This window comes from Leptopilina heterotoma, unplaced genomic scaffold (assembly GCF_015476425.1).
Source record: "Leptopilina heterotoma isolate Lh14 unplaced genomic scaffold, ASM1547642v1 Lhet_42, whole genome shotgun sequence".
Lineage (NCBI taxonomy): Eukaryota > Metazoa > Arthropoda > Insecta > Hymenoptera > Figitidae > Leptopilina > Leptopilina heterotoma.
The window spans coordinates 2,627,223-2,644,672 of NW_025111078.1; the positions used below are offsets into that span (position 1 = coordinate 2,627,223).

Genomic DNA, 17,450 nt, shown 5'->3' on the forward strand with positions numbered 1-17,450 from the left:
TTTTGCAAACTTCATATAGTATAAGTTTTGCGGTTTCTCGTGATCGATCGAACGAACCGAGGACACAGAAGAGAAAGAGAGAACAGATATTCGCATGAGGAACTGCTTAGGGTTTTTGTTCATGATACGAATCAATGGATTGGAGAGAGCATGGGACCGGGAATATATCGTGCAGGTTTGTCCACATATGTTTCTGCCCCCACACGATGCTCCTTTAACGTCAAACGGCGTCCCGTCGTGTACAGTTGCCATCATTGGCAGCAGGTAAGCCCGAAAAAACAATCTTCAATCATTTCTCATCCTTTTTTCCATCCCCTGTTCCACGAGTCTCTTCTTAACAAGGAACGATCTCAAATCGTAATCGGGACAACTCGATGGCTTAGGAAACACTTTTTCCTGGAACTCCTCGAATCGGCTTCACTTCATGTCTTAATGAACTTCTTCTTTTTTCGTCAAATTTACCATTTGTAAAAACGTATTATGCTTTCATTAATTTACATAATTACTTAATTAAATCATTACGCGTCAATCTTTTTTCTTGGGGATTGTTTTTTACCCACGTTTTATATATGGAATTGGAGAATTGTTGCTTTTAATATAAATGAATAAATAATGTCATGGCTTTGCAAACTTGTTTAAAAATTAACTCCACAAAATTAATTCTTAGTCTATGAAATAAAAGAATCAGAAATGATTTCTGAAAGTAGGGCTAAGATCGTCGAAAGACTGGCAGATGGTTATAAAATACGCTGGCTCAACCTTGGCAGAAGGTTAATTAGCGATAGGTGTCATTTTAATTAACAGTGATTATTTTGAAACACCCAAATAAGAAAGTAGTACAACATTTGAAACTACAATATATATTAACATTAAGAAGAAAATGAAAGAACCATTAAAAAGCTCTAAAAAGTCACAAGAGTGTCGTGTTGGATTTTCTTCGGAAGATGACGTATACGCGCGACGTTTGGGTCGAGTTGAAGTAATAAAATATTCGTTTAGTTTCAATGTTGCATCTTCATAAATCAGAATGCACTGAGAGTTTACTGCCAATATAACGTCTGCAAATTTTTTAGCGTCTGCCGCCACGGAATGAACACAAAGAATCTCTATTCTGGTCAAGATACATTTATGATGCCAGAAAATCTTTAACAATCTTCTCAAGACGAATTATAAACATATAGTAATGTGTAAAATGTTTTCGAGTTACGTTATCATTGTAAGATACAAAAGTGTAACATAACAAAACGACACGTACAATATTGTTTTCAATAAAAAAAAATTTTAAATGTACACTTTATTGTGAAGAAGAGAAAAATTATGCAATTTTTAAAGTCCAAATGTTATCGTCAATTCAGAAAGATGTTGAGTTGGCCTTTGTATATTTAACTGCGCCAACAGATATCTACAAAGACGAAAACTTGTCAAACAATTAGTGATAGCAATTGAACATCATGAATTGTTTAATTATTTTCTTTTTGCGTTTTAAATTTATAAGGTGTCTGTGACAGGTGATGGGAAATAATTTTTCATTATAGAAGATGTCTCCTAGAATTATTTTTGCTTAGAGATTTCTCTTTCTGCTTCATGATGGTGACGCTTATGCAGATCTGGAAGGGGAACCTCAGCGTGGTCCTTGATGGTAATTCACAAAGTTTATGTTATTATTTTTACTTTTTAATATATGCATCACTAATGATACAAAATCAAGAAAAAAATTTTAATTTCCAAAAACTTTTGATTCAGGTTCAGTTCTGGTGTTTGAAGTCATTAAGAAGACGTCAGGTCTAGTTAGGATTAGAAGAAAAAACCCATCCAGCAAACAGTTTCTGACGATCAGTAAGTTATGTGACTACCTATTGAAAGGAAGTCTACCACTGACGGTAAAGATTTTCTTACTAGATGATGAATAACAAAAAATTTTGAGGAAAAATAGAAACTATACAATAAATACTTGAAATTTGTTAGGATTAGAAGAAGATCCGAACCAACAAACAGTTTCTAAGGATCAGAAACTTTGACTGAAGGAAATCTACCAATTGCGGTAAAGATTTTCATAGTAGATGATGAATAACAAAAAATTTTGAGGAAAAATAGGAACTGCACAAAAAAGTATATCAGGGTTTTTAGGATTAGAAAAAGATCCCATCCAATAAACAGTTTCCAAGGATCAGAAACTTATATTACTACCTATCGGAAGGAAGTCTACCACTTGTGGTAAAAATTTTCATAGTAGATGATGAATACCAAAAAATTTTGCAAACTGATAAATAGAAACTAATTAAAATATTTCGGAAAAAATTTAAATTACACTTCGTTTAAATTTCTAAGAAGCGCAGATATACTTTAAACAGACAGTGTTAAGACGACCACTAAAGTTGAATCGAAGAAGATTTGGGAAACTTAGAAACCAGCCCAGGGTCAGCACCCTGACTGCAATAAGTCAAGAGAAAGGGGAAGAGAGAATCAAGAGTACCAGAACAGAAGAGTGAAGAGAACCCCGCGGGGTAAAAGGGAGAAAATGTAGAATTTCGGAAATCTGGATCTGGGCCAAATCGGCCAATTTTTTTTTCACCAAAAGCTTTATTTTTGTCTCGATAAAAATTGTCGACCAGAAAAATGTCTGTTTATCCGGATCAAAATTTACACATTTCCTTTGTTGTTTTCTTTTTCACATCAGTTTTATAATAATAGAAAGACAAAAATTATGTCAAAAATAGTATTTTATTTCACTGAATTTAAAATTAATATTTTCACATTTTTAATTTAAAAACAAAATATTTTTTCTTTCGATAGCATTTGACTTTTGTTAGAAAGAAAAAAATTTATATTAATTTAATAAGAAACTGATTGAAAATACATAAATAGGTTTAGTCTTAAATCTCTCCAGGGTGAAACATGCTAAAAATATATACGAAATGCAGTAATTGACTCATATTGTACCAGTAAAGAAATATGATCTGATTTGTTTAAAGTCCTGACTCACAGTAAGATATGAGAACTCATACTTTTGGTTATTATTCATTTCACATTGAAACCGTTTCGTTGAAAAAAAAAAATTTGCAACATTTTCCAATTTTAAATTATATTTTGTCTAAAAAAAAATTTTTCCTTCTAGAAAATTATTTCTTTACTGAAAATATTGAAAAAAGCAGTAAAATATTATTGAAAACAAATGTCCGTGTTTTGTATTAAAAATCGAAGGGAATTGAAATATATAAATATGAAATATATGCTGAAGTGTATAATCTCCGATTTATAAGATCGATAAAACGGATATGCAGGTACATCCGGCAAAAGCAAATATACTAACGAAATTCCATGATTTTAAATTGCAAAAAAAATTTGAATTATTGTAAAACCAAATTTAGAGGAAAAGATTGTTTATTCTAATAAGGAAAAAAATTTCACGCGTCAGATATATTTTTAACATTATTTAATACTGGTATTATTTTTTTAATCTTATAATTATTATTATTTAATATAATTTTTGAATTTCTTTGAATAGAGAATGGAGAACTTGGAAATTTTAACTAATTGGAAAATTTTTCGAGGTATTTTTAACTACAGAACAAAATCGGTAAATTTTAATTACTTTTTGAAACCATATTCGCTATATTGAATTGGAGAAAAAATACTGTAATACTTTTGGCTTCAAATGGTTATAAAATTATATGCTAAATGAAGCCAAGTTAAAAGGATTTCATCGATTCTGCAAGAGGATATTTTTCAAAGGGTGCACAAATTATAGACACACATGTACCCTTCTTCGTTTAATCCCTTATAATTTGAGTCGAATTAATCTTCTTAGAATTTAATTATTTTTTTGCTCAAAGAGGTTAGAACTTACGTTTAATTGTAACTTTCTGAAAAATTGAAATACAGACAAGTGATTTTACACTTTACTTTAAAGATGGCAATACTATTTATTTAGTATTTCTATTTATTCGATTGTATAAATTACAAATACATTTTTTGAAATGTATTTGAAAATTAGATTGTTCCTTTCTTGAATGAAGGATGGCTGTTGAATGTCATAAATATATTGACGTCTAATAATGATCTAAGATCTAATTATTCGATTGTATAAATTACAAATTCTTTTTTTTCTGAATAAACTTGAGAATCAGAATGTTCCATCTTGCATCTTCCACCATAGGTAAAGGGTGACTGCTGACTGGTACAAATAGAATAGGCACAAACTTACACCACTCATGAGTTGTACCACTTTCCGCTCAGTCAGTGGCGCTGCTGGTAGTGTCAGCGAACACATATCAAACAGAACTCGAAAACTGTGACAACTTTATTTTTCAAACCTCGTTTGCAAACCGATTATTATCATTAGTTAAAACCATCCTATGTGAACATTCAATCTATTGTGATTAATATCCAATAAAATTGTTTCTAATTTCATTTTGGATGGGGAATTTTTTTTACAAATTTCTATGAGATTTTTCAAGGTCAGAAATAAGAACGTGGCCGAGACGATTTTCTAAGAAACAAAAGATTGCTGTGGCAGGTATGCAAGGCCATTGAACTATATTCGAACAGGAATGAGAACTGCATTGTTGACGTGCAGTCCGTTGACACGCATAACGTTATTATTACGCGAAATAAGGGGAGAAACGCCATATATAGGAGAAGATGTTTAAAGAATCCACCGAAAAAAAAGAATGAAGTGGAAAAAAATGACCCGCTCTCACTATACATTTAAGTATACCTATTAGGTGTAATTTTTGCAGTCAACAATTTTTCATCATTCATGTTTTAATTTCTTGTAATTGAATGATTGTTTTAAAGAATTTTTTTTTAAAAAAAACATCTCTAGGGTTGGACATACAGCGCTATGTTTGTCCACAGGACACTGTATGTCTAACCCTAGAGATGATGGTCTTCTTTTGTATGAACTAAGAACAAATGTTCAGGATTTATCTTCTTAGGAGTTATTCTGCATAGGTCTAATAGAAGATTTTTATATATGCACCATCCTTAGGTGATCAGTACTACCGACCTTCTAAACGAAAAGTGTTAATAGCAAAGCTTTGAAAAAGTAGCAAAGCTACCGTTTTGCTTTACAAAAAGTTAAGGCTTCATTACTTAAGGGTTACTTATATGGTACTTATATGGTTACTTATATGGTTACTTATATGGTTACTTATCTGCTTATGCAGACTTCGCACTTGTTAATTAATTTAAAAAAGTAACAAAAAGTAGCTTTCAAACTAAAAAAAAAGTAGGGAAGTGTGTCTAGGTATGAGACGGGTTTTGTTTTTAACCCATAAATTTTAAATAAGTAAACGAAATTGTAAATAAAATATACCGTTCGAAAAGTAACACAAATACAAAACTTTTATTCAAAGAAAGTGTAGTGTTCAGATGGACTCAAAAAAAGTTATGATCAATTTTCCGAGCTCAACGCATTTGTCAAAAAAAAAAAAAAAATCTGTCCAGTTGTGAGACACTTATTAAAAATTGTTAAAATTTAAAAAGTTTGACATAAAACGTTATGTTTAGTAGAAATAATTGAATATATTAATAAAAAATATATTAACTAAATAATAATATTTATTCGACAAAATATGACTGTCTCACAACTGGAGGTGTCTCAGAACTGGACACACTCCCCTAGTAAAAAAGTAGCTATCGAAAAATTAAACATGCCGACCAAACAAACTCAGTTTAGACACTTCACAAAACTGAAAAAAATTCCATTCAATAGTTTATTTTCCCGAGTTTTTCCTAATTTTCATCAAAAATATTTACTTTCTTTTTATCCTGCCAATAAATTGAATTCCTGCAACGAATTTTAATATTCATGAAAGAATTTAATTGTTAATAAAAAAATAATTTAATTCTTGCGAAGAATTTTATGAAAATTTTTAAATAATTCATTTCTTTCGACTAATTTTATGCAAAATTCGAATTTAAATAATTGAATTCTTGAGAAACTTTTATTATTCATGAAAAGAATTGAATTCTTACGATGATTTTTACAAAAATATTTTTTAAACAATTGAATTCTGTTTAGAAATTTGATGAAAATAGAAGATATTGAAAATCATTGAATTGCGAAAAGTTTTTAAAAATAATTAAATTTTACAATGAATTCTTATTAAAATTTTTAGCAATAATTGAATGTGTGTGTGTGTGTGTGTGTGTGGCATTTTATTAAATTTTATTTTTCAAAAATAATTGAATTCCTAAAAAGCATTTTATTATTTATGAAAAGAATTGAATTAAAAAGAATTGAAATTAAAAAGAAGTTAATTAAAAGAATTGAAATCTTGCGAACGATTTTATTAGAATTATTTAAAATAATTTAATTTCCAAGAATTCAATTATTTATATAATTGAATTCTTAAGGAGAATTTTATTAAAATCTAGAAGAATAATTGAATTATTTCAAAAAATTGAATTTAAATTGTATTTAAAATAATTGATTTCTTTCGAACAATTTTATTAAAATATTTGAAATTAATTGAATTCCTGTAAAAGAAATTCTAATATTTTTGTAAATAATTGAATTCCTTCATAGAATTTTAAAAAAACATTTGGAACTTAAATATAATTCATTTTTTCATACAATTGAATTTTTGAGCAATTGTTGTAAAATTGTATTTAAAATAATTAAATCCTGCGATGAATTTTATTATTTATGAAAATAATTGAATAGTTGCTTAGAATTTGTTTCGAAAATTTTTTTTAAAAACTTAAATTTTCATAAAAAATATTATTAATAAATGTAATTGAATTATTGTGAAGAATGTTATTCAAATTGTTAAAAAGAATTGAATTTCTGTCGAAAATTGTAATATTTTCGTAAATAATTAATAAATAATTCTTCCAAAGAATTAAAAAAAAACATTTTTTATTGTATTTTTTCGAGGAATTGAAATAAAATTTTTAAGAATAATTCAGCCTACATTTTTTGAACAATTTTTTCCAAATCTTATTATAAATAATTGAAATCCTGCAATGGATTTTATTATTTACATGAAAATAATTGAATAGTTGCTAAGAATTTAATTAAAATTTTCAAAAATAATTGAATTTCTATGAATCGAATTTTATTATAATTATGAAAATTTAAAATTATTAAATAATTGCGAAAAATTTTATTAAAATGTTTAAAAAGAATTGAATTTCTGTAAAAAAAGTGTTATTTTCAAAAAAAAAAAAAAAATTCTCAATATTTTATAAACATGGTTTTAAATAATTAATATTTTCGAAATAAATAATAAATATTATGAACATTTTCTTTTCAATCATTGAATTCTTCTGTAAAACTTTATTTGTGAAAATAATTGACTTTTTCGATTAAAATTAATTTTTTGAATAGTGTTAAAAATAATTAAAATTCTTCTATATGAGTTTTATTATTTATAAAAATAATTGAATTCTTGTTTAGAAGTTTAGCAAAAAAAAATTTTGTTTTTTTTTGAAAAATTGAATTCCACTTTCACTTAGTGAAAGTAATTGAATGGTTACCATAGAAACTGGATCTAGAAAACCGTTGCTATGGTAATGGTTACCATGGCAAGTGTTTCCATAGCAACTGCTATAGCAACGATTGCTATGGTAGTGGTTACTATACCATCTGTTACTATGGAAATAGTAACCATAGCAACCTTACATTTTATGATGTTCTTAGAATATCTTTGCCCAGTGGGCAAAGAATTAAATTATTGATGACTTCATTTCTGAGGTGCAACTTTAAGATAAAAAGGCTTTGTAGGTTTTAGTACAAAATCTCGTACAATTTTGATTAGTAGATGTCAGTATCGATGTTGTTCGATACTGCGAACATGATATGATGATGATGGTCCAGAATCGAATCAAAAAAGAAGACAACAAAATTAGTTGATAAATTTTCTAAAAAATTTATGATGTAGTATAGTGTATATATGATTTGGAGTATAGTTTGAAAAATTAAAAGAAAGAGATTGAAAGTTAAGAAAAGGATACGATATATGTATTGTTCCTAAGTTGGGTGGGCATTGCATTAGAAGCTCATCGTCTCTCTGATGCGTCAGAAACAAACAGGAAAAGGGGGTAAAAGATTCGCCTGGCCATTTGGCCCTCGTAAAACACAGTTCCTTGACGTTTGGTATACTGGTCATTCGCAAATGGGCTATATATTCGATATTCGGTATGTATATGTGTATATACTCTCATTCATATTCCTTTTTCTCTCTTTCTCTTCTTGTCAGTCCCTACATGCGAATGCGTAAGATACAGAAGAGTGAAGAGAGGAGGAGGTCTCCTCCTCAACATACATATATGCGGTGAGGGACGCGCGCCTCCTGACTCAGTGCTTGACAGGCCAGCAAGCTCTTAGCATCTCTCTCTCTGCTTATACTGGTGGTGGCAACACTGACTTTACACGCGACCACGAATCGCACGTCGTTTCACATTTCACAAATTTAGTCCTCAAAGTCAAAATATTTTCGAATAAAAAAACCTGAAGCAAAAACGAAAAAAAAAAACAAGAACTTTTGACTCAAAAATCATAATTAAAAATCGTGTTTTAGTTTCCCAACGTGGTCCCCGACAAATGTTTTCCAAAAATCCTTAAAATAATTGTCAATCTCAATTGAATTGGATTCAGAATGCTATGATTAAATAAATAATCAATTTTTCTCGTATAGTACAAAAGAAATTGTCAATCGAAAATAACAAATGATGATAATTGACAGAAAGTGGACGGACTGGTGCACGCACTGGTCCGATCGCTACCATCATCATCATGATAATCATAATATTTCAATTTAATGCGATATCTTCCTTTAATTTCACACTTTTATTTTCTCCCTCTCTTCCCTTCTTTCTTTCACTTTTCACTAAAGAAGAGAAAAAAAAATTTTTTCTCCTACCCTTTTGTTTAAAAAAAACCTAAAGTGTCCGGGAAGATGTGATTTTGCCTTTTTGTCACCGCTAATGAAGAATAATCGGGTGTCGTGCTGGTATCTCAGTGTATCAAAAGGCGGGTGCGGAAATTTGTTGCATTCAACGTGTGTGGTGGTGCAGCAGCAGCAGCAGCAGCAACAGCAGCAGCGGAAGGAGAGGAAGCGGGAGAAAAGGAAGGCACGTAGAAAGTGGACCAAAAGGGGAATTTTGTGTTGTTGTGTGTATGTATTATTTGAGAATAAGGACTCGCCAGAGTGCAAATCAAGAAAGGTGGGAATTCACCTTTCAAATTTCACTTTTCAAAAAAAAAAAAAATTCCGAGAAAGAAAAGACTGAGAGAGAGAAAGAAAAAAATCAAGTAAAACGAAAGACTGCCCAACGGATTGTGATTTTCAACATTCGAGGAAAGAAGATAAATTTTGTTTAGTGAGAAAAAAATCTATTTTTTTATGTGCCTTTTTTTTGCAAAGTGAAAACAGTGGAAAAAATAAGAATGACGCTCGTTGATTAAAAAATTTGGGTGCATTTTTCGGTAATTTTTTTTTTTTTTTTTTGGGGAAAATCACGTTCAAAAGGAGGAAGCAATTCTCCGGGAACAGTGGACAGCTTGAGGAAAAATGATCACGAGGGTGCTGCTACTCTCGCTGGTCCTGCTCGGGGCCTTCGACGCACCAAATATTGAGGGAAAATTATCCAAGAAAATGGTTCACGCAAGTAGTGGTTGTAATGCTTGTCGAATGCATGAGGAGATTAGGGCTTTGAGCCTTGAGGCGATAAAGGAGCAAATTTTGAATAAATTGGGCTTGAAACAAGCGCCAAATATGACTGGTAGGGCATTGCCGAGAATACCGCCAATATCAAAATTGATGGACATGTATGGAGTGCAGGCGGACCAACCACTAGAGCCGGGAATTACCCATCATGAGGAGATTGACGAGTTTGCCGCTAAAACGGAAAGCGTCTTTGCCTTGGCGCAACCTCGTAAGTTTACCAATAATTTTGGTTTTCAAAACAAAAAAATTTTTTTTTTAGAGACAACTCTTTTATTCTTTTCTCTGTTTATCACTCTTTCTCTTTCCTTCTTTCTCTTATTTTTTTTCTCTTTCCTTTTTTGCCATTTTTTCTATGAAGTTCATGGGTTTATCTTTCACCACCAGTGCCATTTTATTTGACGATGCCATTTTTGTCTATCATTTTTTGGTTATTTTATCGAGCAATTTTCTTCTGGGTAACAAATTTTTTATTTTTGAATAGTATCAGCATGAAAATAGAAGTATGGGTAAAAATGGCACACTATGGAAAACTATGAGTAAAAATGTCATTCTATGGAAAACTATGGGTAAAAAATGGCACTAAATTTGGCAAAGTATTGCTAATAAGCGAATCCCATGGTTAAAGAGTGACGACAATAGATAATTAATCTTTTATTAAAATAACTGATATAAACACGAAACTTTTTAATTTTTTCTATCCTTAAACCATATATGGACAAACTATGTTAAAGTATGGGGAGAAAAAAGAAAGATTTTTTATATATTTTTAAAGTTTACAATCAAAATTTTAAACTGTGGGCAAAGTTTGGCGAACTATGGAAAAAAGAAAAACTACTTTTGTTTATATTTCCAAACTATGGGCAAAGTTTGTCGAACCATGGAAAAAAAAATTTTTTTTTTAATTAAAAAAAATATTTTTCTTATATTTTTAAAGTGTGGGCAAAGAATGTCGTTCTGTGGAAAGAAGAAAAACTACTTTTGTTTATTATTTTCAAACTATGGGCAAAGAATGTCGAACCATGGAAAGAAGAAAAACTATTTTCTTTTAATTTTTAAACAATGGGCAAAGTTTAGCGAACATTGGAAAGAAGAAAAACTACTTTTGTTTATATTTTCAAACTATATGCGCAAAGAATGTCGAACCATGGAGAGAAGAAAAACTACTTTTGTTTATATTTCCAAACTATGGGCATAGTTTGTCAAACTATAGAAAAAATTTTTTTTTCTAATTTAAAAAAAACTATTTTTCTTATATTTTTAAACTATGGGCAATGTCGATCCATAGAAAGAAGAAAAACTACTTTTTTCATATTTCCAAACTATGGGCAAAGTTTGTCGAACCATATAAAGAAAAAATTACTTTTTTAATTAAAAAAACTATTTTTCTTATATTTTCAAACTATGGGCAAAGAATGTCGAACCATGGAGAGAAGAAAAACTACTTTTGTTCATATTTCCAAACTTTGGGCAAAGTTTGTCTAACCATGAAAAGAAATTTTTTTTTTAAATTAAAAAAAAACTATTTTTTTTATATTTTTCAAACTATGGGTAAAGAATGTCGAACCATGGAAAGAAGAAAAATGATATAATTCATATTTTTAAACTATGGGAAATGTTTGGCAATGTGTGCCATACTTTGCCCACACTTTGAAAATAAAAAAATAAAAGGTTTTATAGTGTTTATTTCAGTTGATTTAATGAATAAATTAATGTTTGTTTTCTACAGTAGATCTTAAACAATGGTATTCGCTCATTAGCCATACTTTACCAAACTTTGTGCCATATTTAAATAAAAGTTTATTTGGTTCAAATAAAAGTTTATTTAATTTAAATAAAAGTTTATTTGGTTTAAATAAAAGTTTATTTGGCTTAAATAAAAGTCCATGTGGTTTAAAGAAAAGTTTACTTGGTTTAAAGAAAAATATCATTTGGTTCAAAGGACCTCACAGAAAATACATTAGTTTTGGATCCCAGTTGATTTTGAATTTTAAGTTTGTATTAAGTCTATGAAGAAAACTATATTTAAATTCAAAAACTTTCAAGAAAATCGACTGGGACCCGAAACTAATGTATTTTCTGCTATTATAGGTGAATTCACTTCATTTCATTAATAAAAAAAATTTGTTACTAAAATTTAACAATTTCTCAATTCAAATTAATTTAAAGATTTTTTTCAATTCTTACGAATATATTTTGTATATATTTTTACTTGAAAATAATTTTTTTTATGCCTTTTTCTCGATATTTTAAAAAATATTGTTATAAAATTGATATTTTTGTTGACAGAATGCAAATATGTATTTACAGACACAAAATGTATAGTTCATAATGAATGAAAATGAGAAGTGAAAAAGATACGATAACTGATAAGACAGTTATAATTTATTTTAAATTAATCGCACTGTAGAAAAAAAAATTATTTTATAAAAAAAGAATAAACTTCTCAATTTTTTAGAATTGTTTTTCAATAGGGATAATTAATTTTAAAATTTCTATTTTCCTAAATATATTTAATTTTTAAAAGTTATTCAATATCTTTCTCTTTCTATGTTGCCAAAATTTTATAATCTTAATTTTTTGTTGTTGTTTGAATCAAAAAAAGTATACAGACTTTTTTCTTATTTTTTCAACAATCGAAATATTTTTCAATTCGTACTTTCATTAAATAATTTTTTCTTTTCATTTTCTTTTTGCAATTAATTAAATTGATAATTAAGTATTATGCAAATACTTCCATTAAATAATCCCCCTTCTTTTTATTTCTTAAAATATCTTAATTACTGTTTTTAACTATGTAATTACTGTTTAAAATTCTGAAATTAACAGAAATAATTTTTAAATAATTTAATTATAATTCTAAATTTATTTTATGATTATATTATATAATTATATTATATTAATATTTTAATAATTATTATATATTATAATTATATTTTATTTTTAGGTATTATAATTTAATGCCTTTAAGTAGTTTTAAATTGTATTTTCGTTGCAATTCATGTTCTTAAAAATCAATAAATCAATTTTCTCTGCAAATGAAGAGAAAAATTTTTTTCTTATAGAAATTTCTGGTATTTTGAAGTTATAGACAAACACGTGGGGTCATGCAACGACCCCACTTTGCGTATTTTTATTATAAAAGATCGTTTCCATTGGCAGGGGTTAATTTGATAGATTTGTGACTCAATAAAATCGTTATCGTTCGATAATAAACGTATGTCTCACGTCAAAATCGTGAAATGTTCTACTTCTTATAATGCACTACGTCACAAAAACAACAAATTTCTGTAAATGAGAATTTTTGTCTTTGAATTTTTTTTTCTTTTAATGTTTAAGAAATTAAAAAATAGATAAGAAAATTATTCTCAGTTTTAATCAATATAATAATTTTGTCTTCTTTTTTAATTTTTGGTGTAAATTTATTAATAACTGTGGTAACAATTTTTGTTGACATTTAATAGAATCTATGATTATGGAAAAATTGAAATTTTTGTTCATTTATTTGCAGTATAATTAAAAATTATTATAATATCTGATTAGAAATGATTAATATAATTTTTTCTCTCCTTGGATCACTACAATAATTTTTTCGGCTCACCTAGACTGTAAAATATTAAAAAGTTACTATTTTGATCTTCTTTTATATTTTTAGGTAAACAAATTTTTTCATTTTTGATATTCTTTGAAAAATATTTTTTACCATTATTTTCATTTCTGATATTCTTTGAAAAATATTTTTTAGTAGTTCAAATTGAACCTTATAGTTAAGGTTGGACCTTATAGTCAAGGTTGGACCCTGACTATAATGATAATTTATAACATTTTTAAGTTATAAACATTTAAAAAAAAAGAAAATTTAATTAAGTTTGGACCTTGCAGTCAGGGTTGGACCATTACTTTTAAATTATATAAACATTTTTAAAAAAGGTAGTCAAGGTTGGACCTCATAGTCAGGGTTGGACCGTAATTTTTAAGTAATAAACATTTAAAAAAATATAGGCAAAGTTGGAGCTTATAGTCAAGGTTGGCCCATTATTTCTAATTTATAAATATTTTACAAATTAAAATGCAGTCAAGGATGGACCTTATAGTGAAGGTTTTTATTATAAACAGAGTGTCAAATTCAACAATATTTAAAAATTACCAAAATTTTAATTAGTGAACAAAATAAATAGTAAAACAGGTAGAAAAAAAAGTTAAAGACAACATTATAGAAAAAAACAAAGGTGTTTAAAACGAAATTGACGCCCCCCTTAAAAAAAAAATAGCTTCACCGAGTGACAAAATGAACCAAGAAAAGAAGAGAATGACGATGTCAATTAAAAATTGTGTGATAACAATGTAGTATCAATTTAGTTAAAGGGTTATCGCCATTAAATGACCTATCCACATTCTCTAGACACCAGTTCAGTCAGTGCAATATAGGGGGGAAGGGATCTCCTTGGAATCTGTTGGGAGTACGAATATTTTTCTTTTTCTTCATTTTTTTTTCCTTTTTTGTTCTTTTTTTCACTTTTTTCTTTTTTTTTGACTCATTCCCTTGTCATTCTCTTTGTCTTTCATCTTGGATTGCGACCACTCTTTCTCCTCCCCACCCCCTCTCTGTCTTTCTCTCTCTCATCCCTACTTTATTCTATTTCTTTCTTCATTCTCTTCCTCTTTCTTCACTTATTTCATAGCTCACCATCTCTCTTTCTCTCTATCTATCTCTTCTTCGGAGAAGTAACCGCCAGTTTTTTGCTTCTTGTCCTCGAGAGATTGATCTCGGTCGACCGGTCGATGCCGATATATGTATAACATATATATATATATATATATACAAAAAGAATTATGCATCCGTGTGTTTATATATATTTATATTTATATATATATAAATTATTATATTTTACACACACATATATATATATATATATATATATATATATATATATACATAAAATGTTATATATATATGTATAAATAATTTACATATATATGTATATATAAATTTTCTATATCTGATGCACTTGGAAATATGAATAAGTGCATATGCACTTATTTGTGTTTTAAAAAGTCTTCCTCGTCTTCAATTTTTTTATTTTTTTTTTAAATAAGTGAAATTTATTGTGGATAAGTTGATCTTCACTTATTTTAAGTGCATGTGCAGTTATTTTTTTAAGTGGAAGACTCTTCATCTATACTCAAATTCAGAGTGAAGAAAGGTGTCTGAAAAGAAAATCAATTTTAAGGTTATGTTTGTATTACTTTTAATCTTATTAAATTTTTTTTTAAATTATAAATAAACATAACCTTAAAATCGATTAAGACACCTTTCTTCACCTTTCTTCACCTTATCTTAACTCAAATTCATAGTGAAGAAAGTTGTCTTAATCGATTTTAAGACTAAATCGATTTTATTAAGATTAAAATCGATTAAGACACCTTTCTTCACTATGAATTTGAGTTAATATAAGGTGAAGATAGGTGTCTTAATCGATTTTAAGGTTATGTTTATTTATAATTGAAAAAAAAAATTAATAAGATTAAAAGTAATACAAACATAAATGTATATATGACAAAGACTAAAATTTCACGCACATATGGTTGACCGTCAGCCTAAATTCGTAGCGAAGGTCACGGCCGCCGTTGCCGGAGCCTAGGTCAGTCCCATCGCTCATTATCGTGTTAAACATGGTTTGTGGATGGCAAATCACAACTAGAAATAGGACCATTCTACAAATGAACGATCACGATATATATTTTTTTTTTTTTTGCTTGTTTTGCTTTCTCTCACCGAAATGAAATTCCCTCGAGGCTATATTAGGACTTTTGCATATTAAAAAAAAGAAAATAAAAATCGATCCCCCAAACGATATATAATAACATTTCAAAGACCAAAGTTCTTCTTCAAGAATTTTGCATCCGTCACCATGCATTTTACATATATATATGCACTTTTTTCTTCAATTTTGCGAAAATTTTTGCAAAAATTTTTTTTTATTCATTAATTACTTTACACAAGTGCTAGACAAATTTGTTTTCAAAAATTTGTTATTAAAAATCCCTTTTTTCATATTTTTCTTCCTTTTTTTTTTGTTATGAAAAATCAATAGAAAGAAAAATTGAATTTTCAAGTTCTCAATCTCAGATGTATATATATATGAGTTAGAAAGAATAAAAAAGTATTTTATAAAGTACCGCAAATTATGCCGCTATTAGTGACCCTCTTTGCGAACCTTTTGAAGGCCGACGCAGTAGTGGGCAGAGAGTAAAACTACTTTGTAGAATGTTTTCTTATTAAGTGCTTCATATCGTTATATGGGCATTAAATTTCACGTTTATCATTTAAAGTAACGAGGTGCAGAAAAAAAATTCATCTTCTAAATTTATGTTATTTACATAATTAACCGCGCTTCGAAAAAAAGATTCCTGCGCTTGCGTTGCGATTACATTGAGAATTAATATAATAATTTCCGATTATATTCCGATAGATTTCTGTTCATAAAATTCAAAATTTGACTGTAAAAAAAATATTTTTTACTTGTTTATAATAATAGTATTAAAAATAATAATTATTATTATTATTATCATTACAATTATTATTATAATTTTTAATAAATTTTGAATAAATTGCTTCAGTAACATTTTTTTATGAATTAATGAATTATTTCCATAATCTGATGTTAAAAATAAGGATTTTTTGCAAAAAGAAAATTTGAATAAACTTTTTTTTTTCTCTAATATAATAGCTGGCTTTATGTATATAGAGAGTCTCTCTCCTTTTCTCTCTCTCTCTCTTTCTCTCGGTTCTAAAACTATCTCTCTCTGTTTTAATTTTCTCAAATTCTCTTCTATAATATCGTTCAAGTCGAACACCCCTCTTTGTTGACTAAAAATATTATTCGTGATCGTCGATATGCGTGCGTGTAAAGGCGAAAATACAGGACTAAAGTATAACCTGTAATTACGTGGGAAGATATAAGTTAATTTGGCGATCGTTAAGATGCAGAGCCGGCGCTATAACAACGGCGCTTCGGCCCTGCGTTACGTGCGAATTCATGTTATTATGATCCCTTATACTCTTTTTTTCTCATCCCCCTCCCCTCTCACTCTTCCTTTTCCTCCCTCTCTAAATTTTGTTCTTCCCCCTCTCTCCTTTTTTTTTGAAAAAAATTGCTTCTTCTCTTCTAGTTTTTCTTCATCTATTTTTTCTGAATTTAAAATTTTTTTTTATTTACCTATTTTATCTTAAATTTCTTTTATCTGTTTGCTTTAGTTCCTTTTTTCTTTCTCTTATTTTTCTTCTTTCTCTTTCCCTTTTTTCTCTCTCTCCTTTTCTTAACCCTTTTTTTCTTCTATTTTTTCACTTTTTTCAAAATGTACCTATGATCTAATGATTGTTCTCTTATAAAACTACCTTAAAAACCCCCAAAGTAACGAGTTTTATAAAAATTCAAAATATTTTTCATTCCGTAAATTTTCACAACTATTGTTTATAACGTTTTTTAAACAATAGCAATTTTTAGATACTTTCCCATTAACATATTTTTGAACTCCTCTTTTTCCTGAAGAAAACGCAAAACATTTGAATAAAAAAAATTAATTTTGTTCCTAGATATTAAGGTTTTTGTAAGTGGGACAGGTGGGACATATTGTCCCAGAGGCGTTAAGAGAATTGCATTTAAGAGAATCACGTGAGATATGAATGATTTTTTTCTTCTATTTGAATCGAAAAGTAAAATTGCACTCAACAGTGACGAAACAAAGGATCTATAAATATTTTTTCTTTATTTT

The 17,450-nt window shown here is 28.3% G+C and overlaps 1 protein-coding gene across 2 annotated transcripts in view; it reads left to right on the forward strand.

The window, feature by feature from the left end:
* LOC122506554 (growth/differentiation factor 8) overlaps positions 1–17,450 on the forward strand; it is a 57,137-nt gene that overhangs the window by 26,990 nt on the left and 12,697 nt on the right. Inside the window, exon 1 of one of the 2 annotated variants that reach the window (XM_043618810.1) lies at positions 8,321–9,885. The exons of the other annotated variant lie outside the window; for it this stretch is intronic. Within the exon in view, the coding sequence (XP_043474745.1) occupies positions 9,522–9,885 (364 nt within the window). The 5' untranslated portion in view covers positions 8,321–9,521. Of the gene's footprint in view, positions 1–8,320; positions 9,886–17,450 lie in introns of those variants that run through there. 2 annotated transcript variants of the gene reach the window in all.